We start from the raw sequence: 22,737 nt of genomic DNA, 5'->3' as shown, positions 1-22,737 counted from the left end.
TTAACAAATGACAAATATCCCTTCTTATTATAGCAAGGAAAAATATAACAAGGAAATGTATTTCCTTTCATGTATTGTTGGCAATAGCCAACAATCATCATATTTTGACCAGAGACCAAATTCCCCTGCATCGTCATACAGCGATGTTGACGTCCTTTGTCTGGATTGTTTACTTTGGGTGGAGATCAACAATAAAAACGAGAAAGAAAGCCTGCGGTAGCCGCACGCCTAATAGCCAGTAGTGAGGAGTGAGATGCTGGCCGCTTTGAAAGAAGAGAGAAAAACTTTGGTAAACTGGTTAATCTGAAATGTGTCAAATTGCTGATTTCATGAAAAGACTGGACGAATGAGTAAAGATAGGAACTTGTGCAAATATTCATAGGAATACTTTGAACATTTAAAAGGATAACGTAAGTAAAGATTTTATACTTTAACACAAACGAGATTACCTCTTTCTTCTTGCGAAACATTAATGTTCTCCTAGTTGATGCTTTAATCAGCAGTCTTTCTGCATTTGGAATGGATGGAAGCTATCTATCTATCTATCTATCTATCTATCTATCCATCTATATATATATACATAAGTTGGCTATCGTCTGATGTTTAGGTTTTTGAGTTTTTACTATTTTGATTGTACAGCACTTGGTTTCAACTGCCTCGTGTGCTATAGAAATAAAATTGAAATAAATACATTTGAACAAATTAGAATTGATTCTTAAAGAACTGAAGGTTTAAACAAATTGACTTAACATGTAACTACATCAGTAAAATATCCATCAGTATGAACGGATGACCTGCTTATACTTCTGTACGTAAAATACCATGTCCGTCCGTGTTTGTGCACTTTCACAGATAACGTTCACAGAAACTAAACAAAAGAACCATAACAACACAAATATTTAGGCATAGCCTACATATTAATCAATGAGTGTTTTTTTTGAGCAGCGCGTTGTTATAAGCCAATAACAATATATACACACATACATGCAAGCACAAATAAACGTGATTATGTAATAGTAATCAAGGGATGAGCACCTTCTTAAGCAACTTGTGTTTCTTGGAATACATAGTAATATAAGAGGAATGTGAATTTGTGTGTCATAATCAATTGAGATAATTACTTTATTTGTCAAAATTAAGAAGCGCTAGGCAAAAAACAAAAAAATAAATGAAAGACAAAAACACAAAATAGGCATTTTGCCAGCACAGCAGACGGAGATGAAGTTTATCCTCAAATCATGCATGGGTGTCCGATGCAATCATAGTGGCCTGGGCGGGGGGGCTTCAATTTGTACTATGGTGCTCATTAAATAACAAACCACGTCCGAATAAATAATATACAGGGTAATGATTAAAATACTGCGCTGTATCGAAATGTTTAAATATTATAAATTTCGCATATGGTCTCATGAAGGAAGCTGTCATTAGAATAGTCGACATGTAAACAGTTATGTCAGGAGCAGGTTAAATATGCATACTTGAAAACCTGCAATTTTATATCAATATTATCGCTCCTCTGCAGTAATGCGCATGTGCAGGAAAATTAACACGGACTGTAAGTAAAACATGTCCTTTACGTTCACGCAGTATTAATAATAACACAATGGACAGAGCCGTACGTACCTGTAAACAAATCTTTATGTGACTTACATTTGGCGTTAGCTTAAATCTCGTTTGTAGGGAAATGTAACCATCACTTAATCACTTGCGTGAACAGTAAGTGTGCGTAGATTATAGCTAGATTTTTAAAGGAAATATATAATTTCTCGGACAAGTATAGTACTGAAACGTCGGTTACTGTGTCCGTGGCAATGACATTATACAGCTGAAGAATCAGGCATTGCATTTTCAGACTATTTACTCATCAGACGCCCGAAATTTTGGGATGCTGAAATTAAATGGGTTTTGAGTGTAGTAAATATCGAAAAGGTGGAAGACTAGCCTCAAGGTCCGTAAAGAAAATATACAATATAATGTTCAGCTTCGGTTTAATTCTATAGCACATTCCAGAGAACCAGAGTTCAAATCAGACTTTTACAATCATTATAAATACTTGGCAAAATGTCGAGAGATTTTTTATAGGCTTATTTTGCTAATTAAAATTTGCAGACATAAAGTGCATAAATTCATTTAGCAGTATACAAAGTGTAAGGAATGGGATCGTGGCTCAATGGCATCACACCTCAAGGGTTTGGGGTTTGTATCTCGCCTCTGCTATGAGTAAGTGGAGTTTGCACGTGTTGCGCAAGTTTCCTTCCACAGTCCAAAACATTCAGCTAGACTAAACGATAATTCTAAATTACCTGTAGTTTGTGACTGCGTATGTACCCTGCGGCAGACTGGCATTGCCACCCACGGTGTAGTTAGCCTTAATTGTGCTGCCTGGAAAGTTAGCCTGACTAAGTTTATTTTACTATGAAGTATTGTTGGAAAAAAGTACTTCAATCGATCATTAGTTTGTAAAATGGGCCTAGTTACATGATATATGGTGCACTAAAAGGAAATCATACTTATAACCTTTTACAGCTGACGCACCTTGTGTTACACAAGTCCAAGATGATAGTACAAGGGACACGCGATTGTAATACCTTATTCCTGCGTGTTGCACAAATGCTAAAAATGGGAGCGGTAGTGTTGACCATTTTGTAAGCAAACAATAGTTAGTCATCTTGCCACAGCGACATTGTATTTTATTGAACGTGAATTGTGGTCCCAGATAACACACATATGTTGAATTGACTTTCCATATCACACAAAAAGGTTGAAACAACGTTAACCTTCAATCTCACTTTATATCAACATTGAATCAAGGTTTGCCACCATCAATTTTTCAATATTGAAAATCTGACCAAAATCAATTCAGTTTCAAAGTTGATAATTTAACACTGACCATAATTCAACGCATTTAACTATAATTCCACGTTGAAAGAATAACATATGGTGCTATCTGGGAGGGCTGTTGCAGTGTGTGCCGCGAATATTCCGAGACAAACTTAATTGGAGTAGTTTGGGTTTCTGATAAGGAGTTTTATAGAAATTGTTTTTAACAAATGATTTTTCTTTGTAGCCAGTAGCCTAGTGTTCTTTAGTTAAGAATATTTTTTTATTATTTCAATTAAATTTATTTCGATTCCCGGAAATCGAGACGTGGGTCGTTATATGACCACATATTCTTTAAATCAGTCCCTTAGGTCTCCTTTTCTATTTTGCTTAATTAATTTCTATAGCAGAATATACTGAATTTAAATTGCATTTTTTTATTAGAAACTTTCTTGAAGAATTCCCTCTGGTGCGTTTGCTGTGGTTTATACGCGTAAGGTTATTTGTGCGAGAGGTTTTTCCTGTCTGGTGACGTTTCTTTTATCTGAGAAAGCATCTCGTGAAACGACTGTAACTTTAACTGACCAATCATCAACTACACCAATTAATGGAATCGCCAATAAGCGAACAACTTTCGTGTTCAACGGCAATGTATCAAGATCGGCATGGCGGCCTGAGATATGCTAATAGTGGGATATTTCCGGCTTCAGCTTCACTGAGTAAAGTCGTTGCGTACAGGAAAGTGTCGGTGCAATGTATATATATATCCATATGATGATTACAAATTAGTGAATTCATGCAGAAGGTAACCGTGCTTTGTATTTTAAATATTTGTCTTGGTTGGTTTGCGCCGGCGGCTCGCCATTTTACGGACGGGGACAATCGCACTGCGGCGTAGAGTTTGTCATCCGCTGTCTTGCGGAAGATCTTGGGATAACGTGATCGCAGTAACGGAAGGTTCTTGGGGAAGTAGATGGAGTACAACGGTACTGCAGTGTCGCCTTTTGCCGTCTTGTGGTTTGCCGAGTGAAAGTAGACAGCTCTGCCGGCTGATTAGGCACGCTGACGGGGTACGTACCCTCTTTACGGAGGTGAGCTAGCGGTAGCTAACGCTGCCTAGCTGGTTAAGTGGCTCGCGAGACTGCTCGTCAGGCTGGATCCGGCTTGGTCCGGTTTGAGATCACCAACCGAGCCGGAACAATACTGGATAACAGCAAATCGCCGCCGAACTCTGCATTTATCGGCATCCATAGTTATACGCTTTGGAGTGTAACTGGCATTAAGAATCATGTTAGCCGCGCGGTCAATGGGTGTTTGGTAGCCCGAGGGGAAAAGCCCGGTATGTACTTTCACTGCTTTTTGAGCTTGTTTATGCGTGGAGGATTAACGTTACCGTCAGGGCTATGAGAAACCGCACTGTCAGTCTTTTAATGCCGGTGTTTTGCCATTGTCATCTTTTAATGCCGGTGTTCTGCTATAGTGACATGTCAGCTTTTGCTCAATTTTCACGAGTCTCTCTGGCACCATATGTTCGTCGGTTTGTTGTCTGCCCAATCTAAAATTAATTCTCGTACGATTTCACGGGCAGCGCTATAAGCTGTATTACTTTCGTTTAAGTTTTTCTTGCCATATACACAAGTTGTACTCAGTGCAGTTTGCAATGAAATGCATGGTTCCGTAATTCAAAGACTGGTGACAGGAAACATAATTATAAAGAGACTAGTCGCTAGGCATTAACCAATAAACATTAAACAATAATCATAAATATCCATAGTGTGTAATTGGTTGTAAAAGTGACAGGTGGTGCAAAGGAGTAAAAAGAAATAGCTGCATGTGTATGTTGAGTAGGCTGTTGTAATATTAAGTTGCTTACTACATGCATATTTTGTCTTTATTTTTGCATAGTTGGTTGTTTTTCTGGAGCAATTCAGCCTAAATACCCAGTTCAAGGTTACAACACAGAATTCTTTGTGGGAGCAGTACCAGAAGCCATTCCAGGTGTGAGGCTTCTTCCTTAACCACTGCCCTACCTGCAGGTGTGTAACCGCAGCTGAAACGCCATCTAATTCTGTAAATGAAACAAAAGAATTTATATGCTCCTGTACTCAATTCTGCCTTCGTTATACCTGGTTTCTGCTGCCAGTGAATTTGACATTTGTACAGACCTGCCCTTGGCCAAAGTAAAGCTCATTTACCTCATAGTAAAGCTTGTTCCCTTAGAAAGTCTGAAGTTTGCTTTTTATGTGTAGCAGCGGAAAACAATATCACTTCTAATGCAAAAGTTCGTTTAACAGCATTGTGGCACTTGTGTAATTTGATGTTAACGCTGTGTAGTTCTGTAACTTATATTTGACAACTTATTCTCAGGAACAATGATTGTGTGAGGGAGTAGACAAATGCGTTATCCCCTTATTCCACGTTAGGTTTTTTCTGTCTATGACGTTTATGTGTAATAATTATTTGTTTTAATGATTTATTTTCTTTTCTTTCCTTTGTCAGTCATGGACTACATTCAAGTAACCGTCAGTATAAGAGGATCGACATGCTCAGGTAGGACAAGGTGATGTTAATAGACTGTTATGTAAATAAGCTGCATCACGCAGAAGTAGGTATGTCATGATACAAGAAATGTAGTAGTCTGTACCCATACTATTAGAATTACATGATTGTACAATAACAGTCTAATAAAACGTCAGTTGTATAATCAAGCTAAACGGAAACCATTAGCCTTGTGTAGTTTTTATTGTGCTTATGAGGATCCCTTTTCCTCAGCATGTACGGATAGACTGGAACTCCTGTAGGTGTATATGCTGCCTCTTAGTTCTGGAAGAATTGCAGCCTCAGCACATACACTACCTGTGGTACCTACTATACTTCAAAAAAAGTTCAGATGTCAGTTCTGATGACATCCCTGCGCAGGAGTCTAGTAGCCTGCCCTTCATTTAGTAGAAGTTTCTGGTACTGCCTGGAGACGCCTCAGTCGTCAGTGCTTTTCTTCTGCAGGAGAGTCCATCGCGGTCGTGGGTAGCTGTGAGACCCTTGGTAGCTGGTGTGCGCAAAGAGCAGTAATACTTCTCCCCGAGGGCGATGGGTAAACACCAAAAACTCTCCATCGCTTTGCATTTCATGTCTACTTTTCATAATGCTTTTTAGTGTTGGTAAAAGTCTTCGTCTCTTCCTGCAGCACTTTGTGGAAACGGACTATTGAAGTCCCAAGGGGAGTTGTAGCAAATTATCGCTACTTTAAAGGCTACTTTCTAGAATCTAAGGTGAGAAGAGCTCCTTTTATTTTCATAGGGAAAGTTTAATAATCTTGATGTAAAAGTCCCTCCATTTAGTTAGCTAGAGTGCAGCACTAATATGGTTTTTCAGATACTGCTTCCATTATTATGAACCATTTTGGCAAATGATTGCATTTCTATACTAACTTTTTACATAGAGGATGCTGATGTCAGACGTGCTTGCTTCCTTCACTGTTAATACCAGGACTAAGTCCAATGGTGATCAGCAGTCAAATTCTTACTGATGTGCTAAGCATTTGATAACAGTAGAGGTATCTGAATTCAAGCCAGAGGATGCTACTGAAATGTAACTTCAATTGTGTTTGTGAGACTAATGTTAATGTGGGAGAACCTGTGTAAAAGGTCGATCATCTTTTTGTCAAGTTAACGTTCTTGTTGGATTTCTTAAATTTTCAGACGTAATTATATTACCATCCATCCATCCATCCATCCATGGATGAAATTATATTACATATTTTAATCATAATCATAATGATAATCATTTTTCAAACTTGGATCTGTAGTGAAGGTCTCCCATATTAATACTTTTACAACATGTACAACAGTATAGGAGCTTTAGCTACCTGGATATCTGTTGATGTGATTAAGGACTCATTATTCTTTTAAACTTTTTTTTTTTTAATGCATGTAACCTTTAAATCAGCCGTCACTCAAAATTAATATTACTTTTTAAAGAGGTTGACTCTTGTCTTTTCTCCCTTTCTTTGCACAATTAAGTTTTATTCCAGTATGGCTTCTTCCATTGCTGCAGCATTCGTGCTTATTTGTTTTCGGTTTGATCACAGGTAATCACCATACCAGAGAAGTTTGTGTTCCGCTCTGTTTACTCAGTTCCATAACTGCATGTTTGTTCTATAGAAACAGATTGTTTCCTGCTTTTTATCACTGGCATTTTTTTCCAGAGAATTTTATTATGTCCTGCAGCTGAACTCCTCCATGGTTCTCATTGCATTTTGTTTTTGCTGGTGCTGCTGTGGGCCATTACTGGGGAAGTGCCAGTAATTAGCTAATCTCAAGCACAAGGGATTTTTTTAAAGCTTCTGGCAAGAGTGAACGGTGCGATACTTGGGGATGCCTTGAGTGCTGTGATAATCCTCAGGTTGGCAGCAGTGACTTTGTGGAATGAAAATAGTTTTTGGGCATGGCAGTATGTGAACACATATGAGGAAATGGCAAGAAAGGAACAATATGCAAGCTTACAGCGTATCATGAGAACTTTAATTTCAAAGGGAAGAATAGATTTGTTCATCATGTAAGTGGTTAACATGAACTGCTGATTGGCTGTTGGCAATTTCAAGACAAAACTCTGATCTCTTTTCAGGAAATCCTCCACCATGGATTTTTACCTTCCACTGATATTAAAATGTGATTCAACTGCCTTATTATTCCTATTTGAAAATGATTAAAGTTTATATTATGTACTTTTTCCCAGTGATTCAGTTTTGTCAGTTGTTAGTCTTAATTTTTGATTATAAATGAGTTCACTAAAATATTTTGCCTTAATTCTAGATCGCTATTGCTGGTCGACAATGATGATAAAAGTGTTTTCTTGACTAATGAATCCACTTTGCAGATTTCACCCAAATGTGGCTGACTGGCTGGGAGATTGGTGAATATTCCAACTCAAACTGTTTGGAGACACATTTTGGTTTAAAACGGCCAGCATAACCAGTGTGTTTATTTTATTATTAACACTATATTAAACATTGGAATTGCAGAACGCAAGTGTTCCATGTCAAGTCATAGTCAATAAGTGGGAGACTCACCAACACCCGCGAACTTTGCAGTGCTCAGGTATATTACCCAAAAACTGCACGGCTTGGTAACACATCATGCAGCTTCACTCTGTTTCCCATATAAAAGGAATTTTATCACCTTCTGTGCAGCTAAAGTAACCATGGCAGAGCTGGGTGAATACAATCTGTTCAGATACTACGGATAATTTTGATTGCTGTGTAATCAGGTCTTTCATGACAGACCTGTGATCAGTGTTGGCATTTAACATACTGAGATTATGCATTATCGATGTTTAAAGGATGTGTCTTTTAAGTTGTAGGAGTCAGACTACTGTTTCAGGAGTACATGCTTCACCCCAGATGCTTACAGTTGCTGTTTTGCCACATCTCATAAATAAGGGATGTGAGGTTTTGGAGACGATGCATTTTGTCAGGACAATTAAGTACTGGATGTAAGATTTGATATATATGATGCAATGTATATTTATTTGCATATTGACTTTTCTGTATATATGTCTATTAGGCATAACTGACAATGTTTAAGTCTGGCATGTATGTATTAGAATTTTCATGCCGTAACTAATGTTATTGGAAAGTCCAAAGCTAAAGTATAGTCTGATGAAGTTGTCTTTATAGAAGGAAAGATTTGACAACTGTGTTTTCACCCAGTGAATTTGCCCTAAATTATCAATAGATACTTTAACCAAAAATAATAATGTAAGAAGTATATTTTCCATTTAAAGTACAAAGTAGATTTTAACTCAGTTTAGCAATGCTTAGTGAGTGGTCCTATCTAGGTGTACCGTTATATTGCTGTAATTTGTAGGGAAAACATTAGCTAGGAGTTTTATTTGAGGAAGATGTGCAATTTTTTAAATTATTTAAGTTGGACCTGCATTTAATTTTAACCACATTCTTTAAATCTAATGGATTCATGGTCTAATATGTCTGTCTTTCACACAGACATATTACTTTGGTTTGAGTTTAAGGATGGTTCAGTGAATCATTGATGTTTCAGCAGATTATATATAAATGGCAGTTTATAGATTAAAAAAATATTGTGAAAAGTCCGATTTAATTATTTCCTAATTGTATTTTTTTTGTATTTATTGTTTGTTTAATACACACTGATAGTTCGGGGTAGGGAACCATGTCTTAACTAAAATGTTTGGTAAGTTTACAAACTGAAATAATATGGCTTCTTTGTAATTAATCTAGATAATGCACTAAATTATTTTGTTTTTATTTCTTATTAGCGTGCATGATAAAGTATTTTGATTTAACCTGTTAGGTAATTATGATAACGTTAGAAAATAACATTAGGAGTGCAGTTTAAATACAGATGCAGGTGTTTGTAATAAGAGGATAAATATAATGACATTTAACTTGGAGTAAATTAATAGCATAAACAGCAAAGTGCAGAGTATTTATATTATTCTGTCAAACAAAATAAAACACAAGATCTGATAAGTTATGAAATCAATATCATTGACACCCCACTGTAATTAAGCAAACGATCAATGGATTGTTTTAAAAGGAAAATTGAAATACACATTCCTTTCTTATTAACCTTTAAATTTTCCCTGGAATGTTTTGGCATTGTTTTAATGCTGCCGTTGCATTACAGAGTCTGACATCTTTATCGACGATGGACATTTTGGTTTTCATAGTAAGTCACTTTTTTTTGATACTCTTCAGTCATAAAGTGGTGTTATATGCTCATTTGAAATTTATTTTTCAAAAAGCCTGATATACATAGTGCTGTTCAGGGTTCCTTCTATCAAAATATTCAGGACAGAAAGCGAGTGATTTGAGTCTTTACCATTTGTTTCCGCTCTACGTGTTTCCGAAGTATTGCAAGAATCGCAGTACAGCACAACGTTTACACTTGCTTTCATTTAGCTGACGCTTTTGTCCAAAGCAGTGTACAAGTGTGGTTAGGGGTAGTTTCCAATGAATGTCCAAGCACAAGTGCACTACGTAACACTATTATAACAACAGAACATTCTGGCAAGCGTCCGTCACAAAATGCCTGCATGCTTCGGGGTTACAGCCAGTACTGTAGGAGAGAGTTTGAAATTGGCGGTTGGTGGTGCACAAAATAATAATCGAAATACAAAGACTTATTTATTGAGGGGGGGGGTGAATGTAGCCAAATGCCGGCTGTAACGGTATTTCATCAGAACACACTGATATGAAACAAAGAAATTCAACCTGCTCAGCATCGCTACCCTGTCTGTATATCTCACAGCTTAGTTTTGATTTATGGAATCCCACATTGACCAATGTACTGTAATTAGTATTATAAAGTTTTTTTTATATGTACAGTATCTTACATACCTTTGTGTGTTATTGTACTACAAGCGATGTTTCTCGTCAGGATAGAATTACTGGTTAAGTGGTCACCTGGTTCATTAACATTACATATTGCGGCGATCTTTTGGATGATATCGCTTTAAGATGGAGATGCTGCACTTTTTGGACATTTTTGCTACCAGTGCGAACTAGCAGTTGCACAAACACAGAACCCAACAATTTCCCTGTCATTCACATTTAGGGTTAGATGCAAATGAACACACATTCCAGGGCAAAACATGCAGGTATAACATTTACTATTTCCAACATATAGACATAAAGACAATCATGTATTACTCTGGGGCTGCTTCAGGGCCGCCACACGTGTGCCGAACCTGCTCCATGGTGTGTCAATACGTAACAATTTGGATGGTTTGTAGACATAATATGGTGATCTATATCGTAGATTTCATAGGCCAAGATAGAGAGGGCCTGTTTCAGCATGACAAATGAGTAATAACTGTGCTATGGAGCTTGGTCAAGGCAGCAGAGCAGTACTGTGTTCATGCTGATGGGTTTTGACGTGTTTGTTCCTGCAGACGGCGTAGAATGTGTGGATTCAGGCTGGCTGACATGTCAGACGGAAATCCGCCTGCGCCTCCATCATTCCCAGAAGTCCCCTGTGTCGATCACAAAGAAAAAATTCAAGAAGTCGAGATTCAGGTACATTCATAGGATGCTATTCCAGCCTTCTGTAACACAGTCCAGGAAGAATAAGGATTTACCTGCAGAAACATTCTGTGCAGACTGAAGCTGATGCTGGAAGGCATTGAGGAAGAAGAGGAGGAGGATGATGATCATGAGGAGCAGAGTCCCACAGCCTGGAATAAAATGACCACCACGCTGGAGATCAGCATGATCAGCAGCAGTGGTTACAAGTCTCGTCATTCACAGCCGGAATGTGGCTATGCCCTTGAGCCTGACCGCTGGACCGAGTACAGCATCCTCACCATGGATCCCGACAACCTCGAGCTGACCTTTGAGTTCTTTGAGGTTGGTCACTTTCCAGGTGTCGTACAGAATAATTGCCCCATAACTGATGTTATGATGATCTACGTTTTGAAAGCTTCACACTGGTAGGTCTTGGATACGCAATGTGACTGTTATAATGTTTCTTTATTGAGATTTTCTTTAGCTGTTCCTTTTCATGCCAGGATAAGTTTGATTTTTAAAGATGATCGTCTTTGGCCTAAGCAATTGAATTAGCTGTTACTAAAATGCTGCTTTTTGTATGTTATTGGTCCTTGAACATTAACTTAAGTCACTGTTTAGAATCATGCTTTTATGTAATGAGTGATTCCCATATGGCTTTAGATATGATGAATATTATGTGTATTTTTACATAAAGGAAAAAATTACCAGCCAAATTACCATTTTTTTTGTGAAAATCACGGGCAGTTTTTTCTGACCCATAGGAATTCACATTTTTATTTTTCATACTGTGCTCCATCTAAGTGTCCTGTACTTTTATAACTACAGTTATGCTAGCTAGCTAAAATAGATACTTTCACTGCATAATAATTTCAGTTACAGAGCTCCAGATTTATTGGCAGTGTTACAAAAGTATTTTAGCTTGTTTGAAATATAAATGTAAGTGCAAGGAGATATTTAATATATAAGTAAATGCAATTGAATATTGTGATCTTCATGTATAAATGATGAGCTGGGTGCTGGTCACCTTTGCAGGAGGAGCTGAGTGAGACGGTTGTCCAGGGCGATGTTCATCCTGGCCATGTCGGTACTGCCTGCCTGCTCTCATCCTCCTTTCTGGAAAGTGGGAAGAACATTGGAGTGGTCACTCTGCCCATAATGGGCAGAAATTCCAGGCAAACCATTGGGAAAGTCAGAGGTAAATCCTGTCAAGAAAAGCCTAGAAAACCGCTACGCTCAGTTAAGTGTTTAGCGAACTTAACCGATAGTGTCTTCAACTTCATTGATTCATCTTCTTTGGAAGGTTTTTCTGTAGACTCATTTTGGGGTTGGGCAGATTGGAGTTAAGAGCTTAAGCATAACAAGAACTGTCAATGTTAATCTTGTCTTCCTGTCTTCTCAACCCATTTTAGTGGACTACCTCGTGATAAGACCAATTAAAGGTTTTATGTGTGACATGCGTTCCTCGTTCACAAAGTACTGGAAGAAGAGAAGTGCTTTGGATGTTGGGCACAGAGGAGCTGGCTGCTCACATTCAGCTAAGTGAGTCTCTGCTGCTTCAGCTGCAACTCGGGGCTTTATTTCAAGGAGACATTCTGCAGTCAGCCTGTTTGGCCTAAATGACAAGAATAGCAACACACTTATTTGTGTGATTAGTATTTCCTGGGTGCAGGGAAAGTTCTGGTGTACTCTTTAGCTTACTAAAGGAATATATGGTTCCTAAAAAACAACTAGCTTTCTGCTGTAAATTAGCAGCCTGTTCCTCAACGTGGACTGCCCATTTTGGTGGTGGCAGTGGTTTAACGACATGGAGTAAATTGAAGGTTGCTGGGTCGAGACCTAGAAGGGACCCTACTACCTCTGAGGTGATTCATTTCAGTGAAATCCCCGGCTGTTACCTGGTAACCATCTGTAACCCACTCTAACAGGGAACATTCCCAGAACTTCTCAAAGGTCGTCTTAAAGTTCAAAAACATTCTTACGGTAACGTTAATAGAACGTTGTTTCTACATTTTAAATTTTAACAAAGGTTCTGTCAGCGTCAGCATGATAACATTACTACTTCAACATCATTTTAATGCAGTTAATGTTGAAAAATATAATTTTATAAAACTGCTATATCCAGCCTTGAACGCATGACCATTAAGTCGCAGTGTTAAGGCTGGTTCATACTTCTCCGCACGTGCACTAGTGGACGTATCCGCTAGAATGTTTATGCCATGTTTGATGTCATTGAGCGCCGCTGTGGACGGACGCCTGCTGCACTCCCAAGTTTTTGAACGCGCAGCTCTGGACACACAGCGCATGATTTAATTCACTCGCGTCCACTATAAACACTGAGATGGACGCTTTTACCAAGCACTGGGGTAGTTTGCAAACCTTAGACTATTTACAAGGTAATAAAATTGTTGCATACATATAACAGTAAATGTGTGTGTGATACTTGTCTCGAATTGAAAATCTCACACCAGCCAGCTGACCAAAGTTGGAAATCCTGTGAGCTGCCTCTGAATTTGTCTAACATAGAGAAACAGAGACAAACCTCACTGCTTTGGTACATATGCAGGGAATATCAGAATAATATGCATAATATTTTTTAAAAATTATATAAATACCACACGTTGTGCACATGTGCAAAGTAAGTCTTGAGAATGTTTCCATGCACTAATACGCAGAGTGGATATGTGAATGTTGTGCTTATGCGGAGAAGTGCAAACCAGGCTTTACCCACTGCTCTAATCATTTGTTGCTACCTTATTATTCTTAGTTGTAGTCCTAGTACTGGGATATTGTTCTGGGAACACCAGGAAAACTGGGCACTCTGGACGTTTCCATCTTAATCGCAATCCGCAATCCTTCCTAGAATGAAAAACTGTTAGTGGAGTTAATGCTGATATAAAAATGTAATTTGTTATGCTACTGAGTGAACTCGCTGAGAATTAAATGGGTACTGCCTGTCTGTAAAAACACGAAAGCATTATGACAAACGCACACCATGCTGAGCTCACGCCTGCCCGATGTTCTTTATTTTTTAGGCACACCAAGATCAGGGAAAATACCATCGCATCATTCAAAAGTGCTGCAAATCATGTATGTCCTTTGTGAGGGTTTATCTAATGATTAAAGACGGTTATTTGTTGTTACGCAAGTGGTGTGGAATATAACAAAATAATAAAAAATAAAAAGCTATAGATATTTTAATGACGTGTTTATTCTTTCAGGGTGCTGCCTATGTTGAGTTTGATGTCCATCTTTCTAAGGATTGTATCCCTATTGTGTACCATGATCTCACATGCTGTATTTCTACGAAAAAGGTAAATTATATTTCTAAATCATTTTTTGGGGGAGAATTTATCTTTGCAAAGCAATTGCTTTGTTTATAAGAATAAGCATGTATGTATGTGTATATTTAATTTGCGTAACATAGTTTTAAAGTCTTTTTCTGTCCTGTTCAGAAAAATCAGGAACCGTCTCTTGAACTGTTTGAAGTTCCTGTAAAGGATCTCACATTTGATCAGCTCCAGCTTTTGAAGGTATAGTATGCAGTGTACATAGTAATATGTTTTCAGTACCTTGCTGTAGCAGAAATGGCCTCTGTGTTTAATGAGGATATTCTACGTTTTTATCTGTTATAGCTGGCCCATGTGACAGCCATGAAAGTGACAGACCACAAAGGTAGGTTTTGGCATCAAATCTGGTCTTTTACTTCTCTATCATTCCATCCAGGACTGACTGTTAAACAGGATCTTTAGATCTTAATGTGTCACCACTGGATTATCTGCAAGGTTGAATTACTGATTGAACTGTTATAGAATGAAAAGCCAGTTTGAATTTCAGTGAAGGACATCTAACTTTTGTCATTTGTAGCTTTCACCTCCGGCGTGATTTCTTTTTTTTTCTTCTGGTTTGCTGTGACAGATTGCTTTGACGAGGAGGAGTATGTCGCTGAACACCAGCCTTTTCCGTCACTTTCCCAGGTAATTCTGTGTTTGAGTCTTTCTGGGTATTAAACACCATTGAACCTGCTCCTAAAGTGATCATTTAGCTGAGTTCTCAAAATTTAAGATTAACTTTATTGATCTCAGGGGGAAATTCTGGTGCATTACAGCAATTTTTTTATTTCTTCCACAAGATCTTTCAAGCAGTTCCTGAACATGTAGGCTTCAACATTGAGCTGAAATGGATTTCTCAGATGAGGGTATGTGTGAGCTGTTGTCTTCCTTTTTATCTTAGGTGAAGGAGACTTGATTTATGAATGAAGGATAGAATTATCTTCTATAATTATCTTTTTCTTTTTAAATCAAGGATGGAACCTGGGATGGAAACCTGTCATCGTACTTTGACATGAACATGTTTCTCGACACCATCCTAGTATGCGTGCACCAGCTTGCAGGCAAACGAAGAATAGTCTTCTCATCCTTTGATCCTGATATATGCACAATGTATGTGTTTATTACTCATCAGTAACACTCATTTAATCTGTTTTGTGCTGTTTAAATTTCTTTCAATGACTGAAATTTTGGTCTTTGATTCTTTTTATTTTTCTCGAGGAAACTTTCTGAGAGGCTTGAGAGTGGATGAGTATGAGTAGTCCGATTTAGCATTTTGAAATGAGGAACTGAAATAATCATGCAAGCAAAATTCTCTATCATCTTTGGGCACATGCAATAGGGCTGGGTGATATGACAAGTAACCTGGTGTTGATACAGTGTTGAACGACTCTATTATCATTTACAACAGTGGGCAAATAAATAAAATAAGTACACAATGGATGTACCATATGGAATCAGATCTTACTGAAACGCAGCGAGAGCAAGCTTGGAAATGGCCTGTTTTTCTGTTTGCAGGGTTCGCCAGAAGCAGAACAAATATCCCATTCTGTTCCTAACTCAAGGCGTCTCTGACATCTACCCAGAGCTGATGGACCTTCGCTGCCGCACTACTGAAATCGCTATGAGTTTTGCACAGAGTGAGGATATTTTGGTGAGGGATGAATTGCATCCTTATGGTGGCTGTTTTCATTTTATGATGAGTGAAGTATATTATTCAAATACCTTAAATTGTGTTAATAAAATGTTGCTTTCTGTAGCAGACAGCCCATTTCTGACTTGTACGTGGACACTTTACTTTGGGGGTTAGGGGGCCAGCTGCCCATTGACCCCCAGTGTAGATCCTCCCCATTTTAGCTGATGTTGTAAAATGTTACTCCCTCAGGGAATCAGCGCACATACAGAGGATCTGCTGAGGAATATGGACCTCATCAAAGATACCCAGTCAAAGGGCCTGGTGATCTTCTGCTGGGGGGACGACAACAACGATCACGAGAACAGGAGGAAGCTGCGAGAGCACAGCATTGACGGCCTCATCTATGACAGGTAGGCAGCTCCGGGTGCCATTCCGCTGCTTTAGGTGGAGCAGTAATACCCTAGGCACAGAGACTTGGGTGACCAAGGACTTGGGTGATGTCCTGCAGGATTCACATTAATTTCTCGTTCAAGTGATTTTGATGAATAGATGAAAGGAAATGGATTAAGGGCTCCTTCTGAGAAAGTAGCAGCTTAGCCTGTGTTCAACAAGCAATTGAACAGACATTCGCTGGTTTAACAGTCCACTCATTAGGATGAGTCTGTTAGCATCTATTTGCATTTGTGCCGCTGTGCTGATCTGTGGAGCTGACGATATTTTGCCATAAGGACTAACAATGTTGGAGCGGCATCCTCCATAATTTCAAGTCAGTCAGGTTGAATTGTGATTTAACAGTGGTGTATTGTAGCTTAATCTGAAGAATTCCCGCTAAAACTTGTTTCCATTGCTTGTGTTGGTAATAGAAGTTCGCAAAAGTTATCACTTATCTTCCCCACTTATTCCAACTTTGCCTCTTTCTTTCAGAATTTTTGAATGCCAGATGGCACATTACATTGATTCGAGTTCTACAGACACCAGTAATGTCTCTCTACCTGACCTGTAAATTAAATTTTATTATTTTTTTTTGTTCACCTGGATGTCTTGCCCCAGACTGAATGACCACGTTTACTAAACTGCACAGGGAATGTTACCACATTCCTCAACGATGATGTATGGTGCTTGACTTATCATCTAGTTTGCAATCTGTGCTACTGCAATAATCTTCTTTCAGTAAAATATTTCATTCCTATTTCTAGTAAGAAACATGATGTCTATTTTGTATATGATATAGTCAACTGCCCTGACCATCGTTTTTGAGTATGGCCCAGTCAGCTTACTTCCTAATACCAGGCGCTATTTTTTTTTTTGGTTTTTACTTAACACTTTGAGTTTTTCCTCAAAGTGTGGTGTCTTGGCTATCCAGGGTGATTTCCCTGACTTTCCTTGACTGCATGAGCAGATTTGACTGCTTAGATGTGGATGAAACTCGGAGGTTTAGCCATTTCTTTGGCTGTGATTTGAGTTTCTGTTAGGATAAAAGCTTTGTCTTTCCTAGGTAAGCTGTTCAAATCCAGCATGCAAAAGCCTCTCCTCACTCCCGGCAGTGCGATTCTACCTCCGTGGCTCATGTTTTCCCTTTGGTTACCGCACCTAGTTTTTCATTATTGCTTTTTATTATATACTTTCATCATGATCTTGCTTTATTGATTTTTTTTTTTTTATATATGAATTATTCCTACTGTGTAATATGTGTTTGTGAACACATCTTAAATACGATTTTATTTCTTGAGTAACCTTAAATGGCAGAATATTTTTCATAAATTGTTAATGCTGTAACTTGTATAGATTATGTATTTTTGCAAACAACAAAGGTCATTTGCAGTAGTTCTGATTAGAAAAGATTGTAATTTTGTAAGAATTTCTTTGTCACGTTCTTAACTGAACTATGAATAGTTTCAGCCATTTCAGTTATACTGCAGAGGTGATTAAACCCAGACAAGTCTGTACTTGTTACCAGCTGAACAATTTGATATGTAAAGATAAAAATTCTAATTTGTTTGTATTTGGCAAACGGGTATTTCTCAAGGCAGTAGTACTTCTCAAGATTGCACAATATTTGCAGGGAAAGACAGTCTGTTGTTATTGAGTAAGGAACCTTCCTTGCTGTTAAACACTGCATTTTGCTGAATATATTCTAGTTTGGATCCCACTGTATTGTGGTGGTTCTGATTTACTCACAGTACAAACTGTGAGATGTTCGAAAAGATATGAACAGTTTGTATGTAGATGCAAGGGTAGGTGTCGCGAAGGTATTTATACATAGTAGTTTTGGTCAGAATAATGAACTTTTGTTCTTTTCTGAAGTTAACATTCACTTCGCTTCATAAATTTTGCTGTGCATGTTGCTTGGTTTAACTGAAATATGGATGGGCAATCGTATAAACGTTTTCATTGCATGTCATTAACTTTTTTTTTTTTTTTTTTAAGAAGCATTACATTTGGTTTGGGCTCCTGGCTATTCACACAAGCAGTCCTTGCATGCCGTCAAAAAAGGGTGGATTCAGAGGAAATTGTCCAATTCTCATTGTCTTTGCGGGGACCCAGTGAACTGTGAGAATTCACAGAAATAAAGGACATATTTAAGGTGGAGGAATGTACCAGTACACCTGGCCGGATCCTATCGCCTCCGTGCTAGAATGACTGCTGACTCGGCTGTGTTTCTGTCCTCTTTAGGATCTGTGATGTTGAGCAGTCAAACATCTTCAAAGTAGAGGAGGAGGTGTCGCTGAAGGCAGTCATTCCAGAGGAGACACTAAAGAGCTGCATCTGCTCCACCTACAGCATCCCGTGCTCCTCCTTGCCCTGTACCAGGAGAGCAGGGGCAGGCAGTGCTGAATCTGACTCAGGCCTTAGCTCATCATGACCTTTCACCAAGTGCTGATGCCAACAGATATGTAAAGACTAGTCTTATTCCATCATTGCTAAATTTGAGCCTGGGAGGTGATCTTGGCCAAAATTGCTTCAGCTTTGTGACTCAAGAAGTAAATGCCTTTTTCATTTATGTGGGCCACAGTTGTGCGTGACGGTAGCAGAGCTGCTGAACAACTTATACTGTAGCCTTACTTTTTTTCTCAGGTTTATTTATTTGTTTGTATAGATCATAATTGTGTAGCTTCACCAAATTATGTTTATTCCATGACTCCTTACTTTAAGAAGTGTACGCTTAGGGTCAGCTGTGCCAGATGCAATCATTACAAGAAAAGGAAAACAGATTAATGTTCATGTGTCTGTACACTTTTCCCAACTGCTGTTTTTTTTAGAAAATGTTTTTCTGCTTGGGTTGTCAGCCATAACATGTCTGTCAGTCGTGATTATGTTGATACCTCAATACAGATAAGTGGAGAATTTTGATAAACGTTCATTTATAGGTCTGGATCCTGTTTCACAGCATCGCACCTTATAACATATAAGTATATACCTATAAATGTGCACTTATTTATAAGATGTATGCTCAATACATATTTGAAATTTGTGGCTTATCTAAATGTAAAATATATTCAGATGCTTGTGTTCCCTAGTAATTCACATGCACAAATTCATATAAACTGTTACTGAGCTCAATTTTTACTTTTCTGTGCCTGCAAATTCATACATGATTTATTTTAGGATCTAAGTCTGTTTATCGTGATTGCAGGACACGTCCTGTTCCCTTTTGTTATAGCTGACAACCTGCTGCATATAATGACATTGTGAAATGCTGAAAGTCACACTGAGAAACAGGAACGCCTCTGGCTGGTTAAAAAAAAAAATCTCATTTGCCTTCAGAATAACTGGTGAAAAGGTGATTATGCTGCTTTATTTACTTATAATGTATGATGGTTTCAACTGAACCTGTTTGCAGTGTTTCGCCTTGAATCTGGGTAGATGCTGCCGAAAAAGCCCTACGTGAGCTGGTGATGGAGCGCTGGTGGCATTTTGAAACCGTGATTAGCAGACGGATGCAGTCTGCAGCGCCATCTGTGTCTGTGTTTTTTGCTACTCAAGTTACTGTGTGCTCACATTGGAGCCTGTATAACTGATTTAATGTGACATTCGGGTAGCACTGGACATTATTAGGTAGTGTTAGATCGTTTCAGTCCTCACACACAGGAGTACCTCACTTCAGTGTGTGCATAGCACTCTTCCATGTTGTTCCTTTCTTCACATGGCATTGCAGCTTCACTTGATGCAGGAATTCAGTCATGCGCATAATTGCACTGTATCTGACATTTTATGTACATTAGTGCTCATATTCTCTGTGGAAAAGCAGATGTCTTAAATGTATTCTAAATGGTACCGAGTGCCATTTTTGATGGAGTACTCTTAAAAATGGAAATGCATAAATAAAAAAAAATAAGACCAATGAAAACTGGCTATAGCATTGAGTTTTTGAGTAAAACCGAATGAAATATGTCGCATTCATCGTCATGATTCTATAATTGTTTCCATGGTGAAATGCTCATTTTGTTAGCCCTCCCCATGTCTCCTAAGTGTGGTATCCTTTTGGGTCAATATAAAATACTGTAAATATTAATAAATATGGCTCCCATAAATATTGCCCTGCTTTTAGATGTGAAAATATTAAAATGTACATAATTTATTTAATGGATCTACATTTGAGAGAAAATGTGATAATGTCAGCAGCAACTTTACTGTTTTTAGTGTGAACTGAGAGGTGCCACTTGAGCAGTGTGTGTATCTGGTGCTTAAGAGTGCCAAACTAACCCATAGTTCTCAAAAAAATGTTCCTGGTGAATGTGATCTATATCCGTGATTTATGCCAAATCTTGTATGTCTGATATTTTGATGCCAATTTGTTGCCTTGACTATGCATCCTGTTTTACAACGTTTAAATTCTAAACAAAACTTTTTTGTAGTTCTCTCAATCTTTCTGCCATTTTCCACTATTGTCACTGCTTTAAGGTCATGCAAAAGTTATTCTCTTTAAAAAAATACACCAGTAGTCATTTAGCATTCTGCAATGCTCACAATCAAAGGCAGTTACCGTATAAGCATATTATTCTGTACTGTCGACAAAACTCTGGCTCATACACACCAATTTCCATAGCTGTGAGATAAAACCCATTTGTCTACAGATTTAATGATAGAGCAAATAGCATTTTAAGACTTGAAGAAGGCAGAGATGAATTGTGCCAGTTCTAGATTTACTGGGTGAGTAAAAAAAGTGTGAAGGGTTAGGGTTGGAGTATAAATTTGACCAGGAAAAACATGGTTTACAAAGTCATTAAAGGTGAATCTAAAATTAGTGTGGGATCCCGATCCCTGCAACCATGTCACAGTGAGAGACCTCAGGCTGCCACCTGAGGTAACATTATTCATTTTAGGGTGCCATGTCCCCTTATCTGTCATTGTAAGCCCTGGTCTGATTGAGGATGCCACATAATCACCCTGCCCAGATATATTTGTACATATCCAGCAGGACGGTTGCTTCACACCTCCAGTGTTGGGGGGTTTGAATCCCACCTCTGCTCTGTGTGAACAGGGTTTGCAGGATCTCCCTGTGAAACATGAGTACTCCACTTTCCTCCCTCTGTCCTAAAGTATGCAGTTCAGTCCATTATCTCTTAAATTTCCCATAGTTTATGACTTGAGTGTGTTTGTGTGTGTGAGCCTTATGATAGTCTGGCATCCTGGCCAGGACAACCTTGTGCACCTGATGGACTGCAATCCTTACCAGCATATCTGCTTAGAAGATGGATGGATGTGTCCACGACATTCCTGTCATTCATCTAAAGTGAAGAAAAAAGTCCATCTTCAGTCTCTGATCTCAAATTATCTGCTGTTTATTATGTTGAACTGAAATGCCTGACCTATGAAGGGGGGGGGCATGAACATACAATGAATTTCAATGTAAATGAATGTTTATATTATTTATTGAGTTAAAAAAACAACAATTACACAAACAACAAAATAATCTTCTATGCAATTTTAATATATAATAATGGATATCGAAGGGGATACTCAAACCCCCAGGCCTGAATGTGTAAGGCAGCAGTGTATAGAGTTTGTATGTTCTCCCCATGTCATGTGGGTTCCCTCAGGTTTTTGCTTTCAGTTTAAAGACAGGAAACTGAGTTCAATGCAATCTCTACATTGCCAGCGAGCATGCTCCTATATGACATGGACCTATTTTTTACAAAATTGCATATTTCACCTTGTGCCCTGTACTGCACGACCTTAACCCCGATAATGGCCTCTGCCTCTGTTTTGAGTTTAATCAGCAATTTAGTAAATACGTATTTCTGCATTTTTTTAACCAAACTGTCCACTAGTGGACGCTGCAAGCAAAATAAAACATGCAAGAATTTCCAGTTTTCACCAATGACGCTGACTAGACACTTACAACACCATATTCCCAAATAAAATAACTAAATACACACATATGTGTATATATGTGCATATATTACACCAGCTTAAAATGCGTCTTAGAAGAATATTACTAATAGCCTAACTTGTTTTTATAACCGCATCATTACATATTTTGCTATATTTAAAATAACCAAAACAAATCTATGTCGGCCCTGTCCTGTTACGATCCATCACTACATTGTGCACCGTTTCTAGTGCGTTTTAAAATAACAGGTTTGAAAAAGGTTTTACTCACAATCCTACTATGATGTCTAAAATATGTAACTTAACTATACAAACTGCCAGCACCAAACCGGTTGTCCTTCCTCAATTCTAGTGACCGATAAATCACGCAGAAACGCAGCCTCCCTCCCCGAAGGAGTTTCCAGTACTGCCCGCGGCCGAATAAGACCATTGAGCATATGATGACCACTTGGCCATCTCACAAACACTACGCCGGACAAGACCGTTGGGTTTCCGGGAGCTGTAGTTCAATATTACATAAACCGCTGCTTATTGATGGATTAAAAAACTACATAAACCATGATTACCCGCGCTGT

General features: G+C 38.3%; 1 protein-coding gene and 1 long non-coding RNA gene across 9 annotated transcripts; one reads left to right on the top strand and one right to left on the bottom strand.

Moving 5' to 3' along the window:
* Nucleotides 1–216: 216 nt before the first annotated feature.
* gpcpd1 (glycerophosphocholine phosphodiesterase 1) lies at nt 217–20,177 on the top strand. Of its 8 annotated transcripts, none has more exons than XM_048985312.1 (22): nt 217–410; nt 4,726–4,856; nt 5,320–5,370; nt 5,824–5,911; nt 6,005–6,089; nt 7,841–7,916; nt 9,486–9,527; nt 10,753–10,876; nt 10,960–11,206; nt 11,900–12,062; nt 12,277–12,406; nt 13,900–13,954; nt 14,086–14,178; nt 14,320–14,397; nt 14,500–14,539; nt 14,783–14,841; nt 14,997–15,062; nt 15,170–15,306; nt 15,712–15,847; nt 16,079–16,239; nt 16,754–16,828; nt 18,503–20,177. In XM_048985312.1, exons 3-22 carry the CDS (start codon nt 5,322–5,324, stop codon nt 18,690–18,692), a joined length of 2,094 nt encoding a protein of 697 aa, XP_048841269.1. In that variant the 5' UTR covers nt 217–410; nt 4,726–4,856; nt 5,320–5,321; the 3' UTR covers nt 18,693–20,177. The 8 variants fall into 8 exon arrangements, with proteins under 8 accessions (XP_048841269.1, XP_048841271.1, XP_048841272.1 ...); XM_048985315.1 differs by lacking the exons at nt 217–410; nt 18,503–20,177 and adding exons at nt 3,357–3,625; nt 18,257–18,488; XM_048985309.1 differs by lacking the exon at nt 217–410 and adding an exon at nt 3,380–3,625.
* On the bottom strand, nt 13,618–22,581 carry LOC125714590 (uncharacterized). The gene is made up of 3 exons (XR_007383799.1): nt 22,434–22,581; nt 21,504–21,558; nt 13,618–13,723 (listed from the first exon to the last, which is right to left on the bottom strand). It is a non-coding gene; the product is annotated as an uncharacterized LOC125714590 (long non-coding RNA).
* Nucleotides 22,582–22,737: the final 156 nt, after the last annotated feature.

The sequence above is a fragment of the Brienomyrus brachyistius genome, chromosome 19 (genome assembly GCF_023856365.1).
Source record: "Brienomyrus brachyistius isolate T26 chromosome 19, BBRACH_0.4, whole genome shotgun sequence".
Classification (NCBI taxonomy): Eukaryota; Metazoa; Chordata; class Actinopteri; order Osteoglossiformes; family Mormyridae; genus Brienomyrus; species Brienomyrus brachyistius.
Note: the sequence above shows the minus strand (reverse complement) of the source record. Positions and strands in the feature narration are given on the sequence as shown.

What these genes read in the sequence shown, in the direction of transcription:
- gpcpd1 (XM_048985314.1), top strand. Translation starts at nt 5,322, where the DNA reads ATGGACTACATTCAAGTAACCGTCAGTATAAGAGGATCGACATGCTCA. An exon ending in AAGAGGATCGACATGCTCAG is followed by an intron (nt 5,371 to 5,823) that starts GTAGGACAAGGT and finishes TTTCTTCTGCAG; the next exon opens with GAGAGTCCATCGCGGTCGTG. An exon ending in GGCTGCTCACATTCAGCTAA is followed by an intron (nt 12,407 to 13,899) that starts GTGAGTCTCTGC and finishes TTTATTTTTTAG; the next exon opens with GCACACCAAGATCAGGGAAA.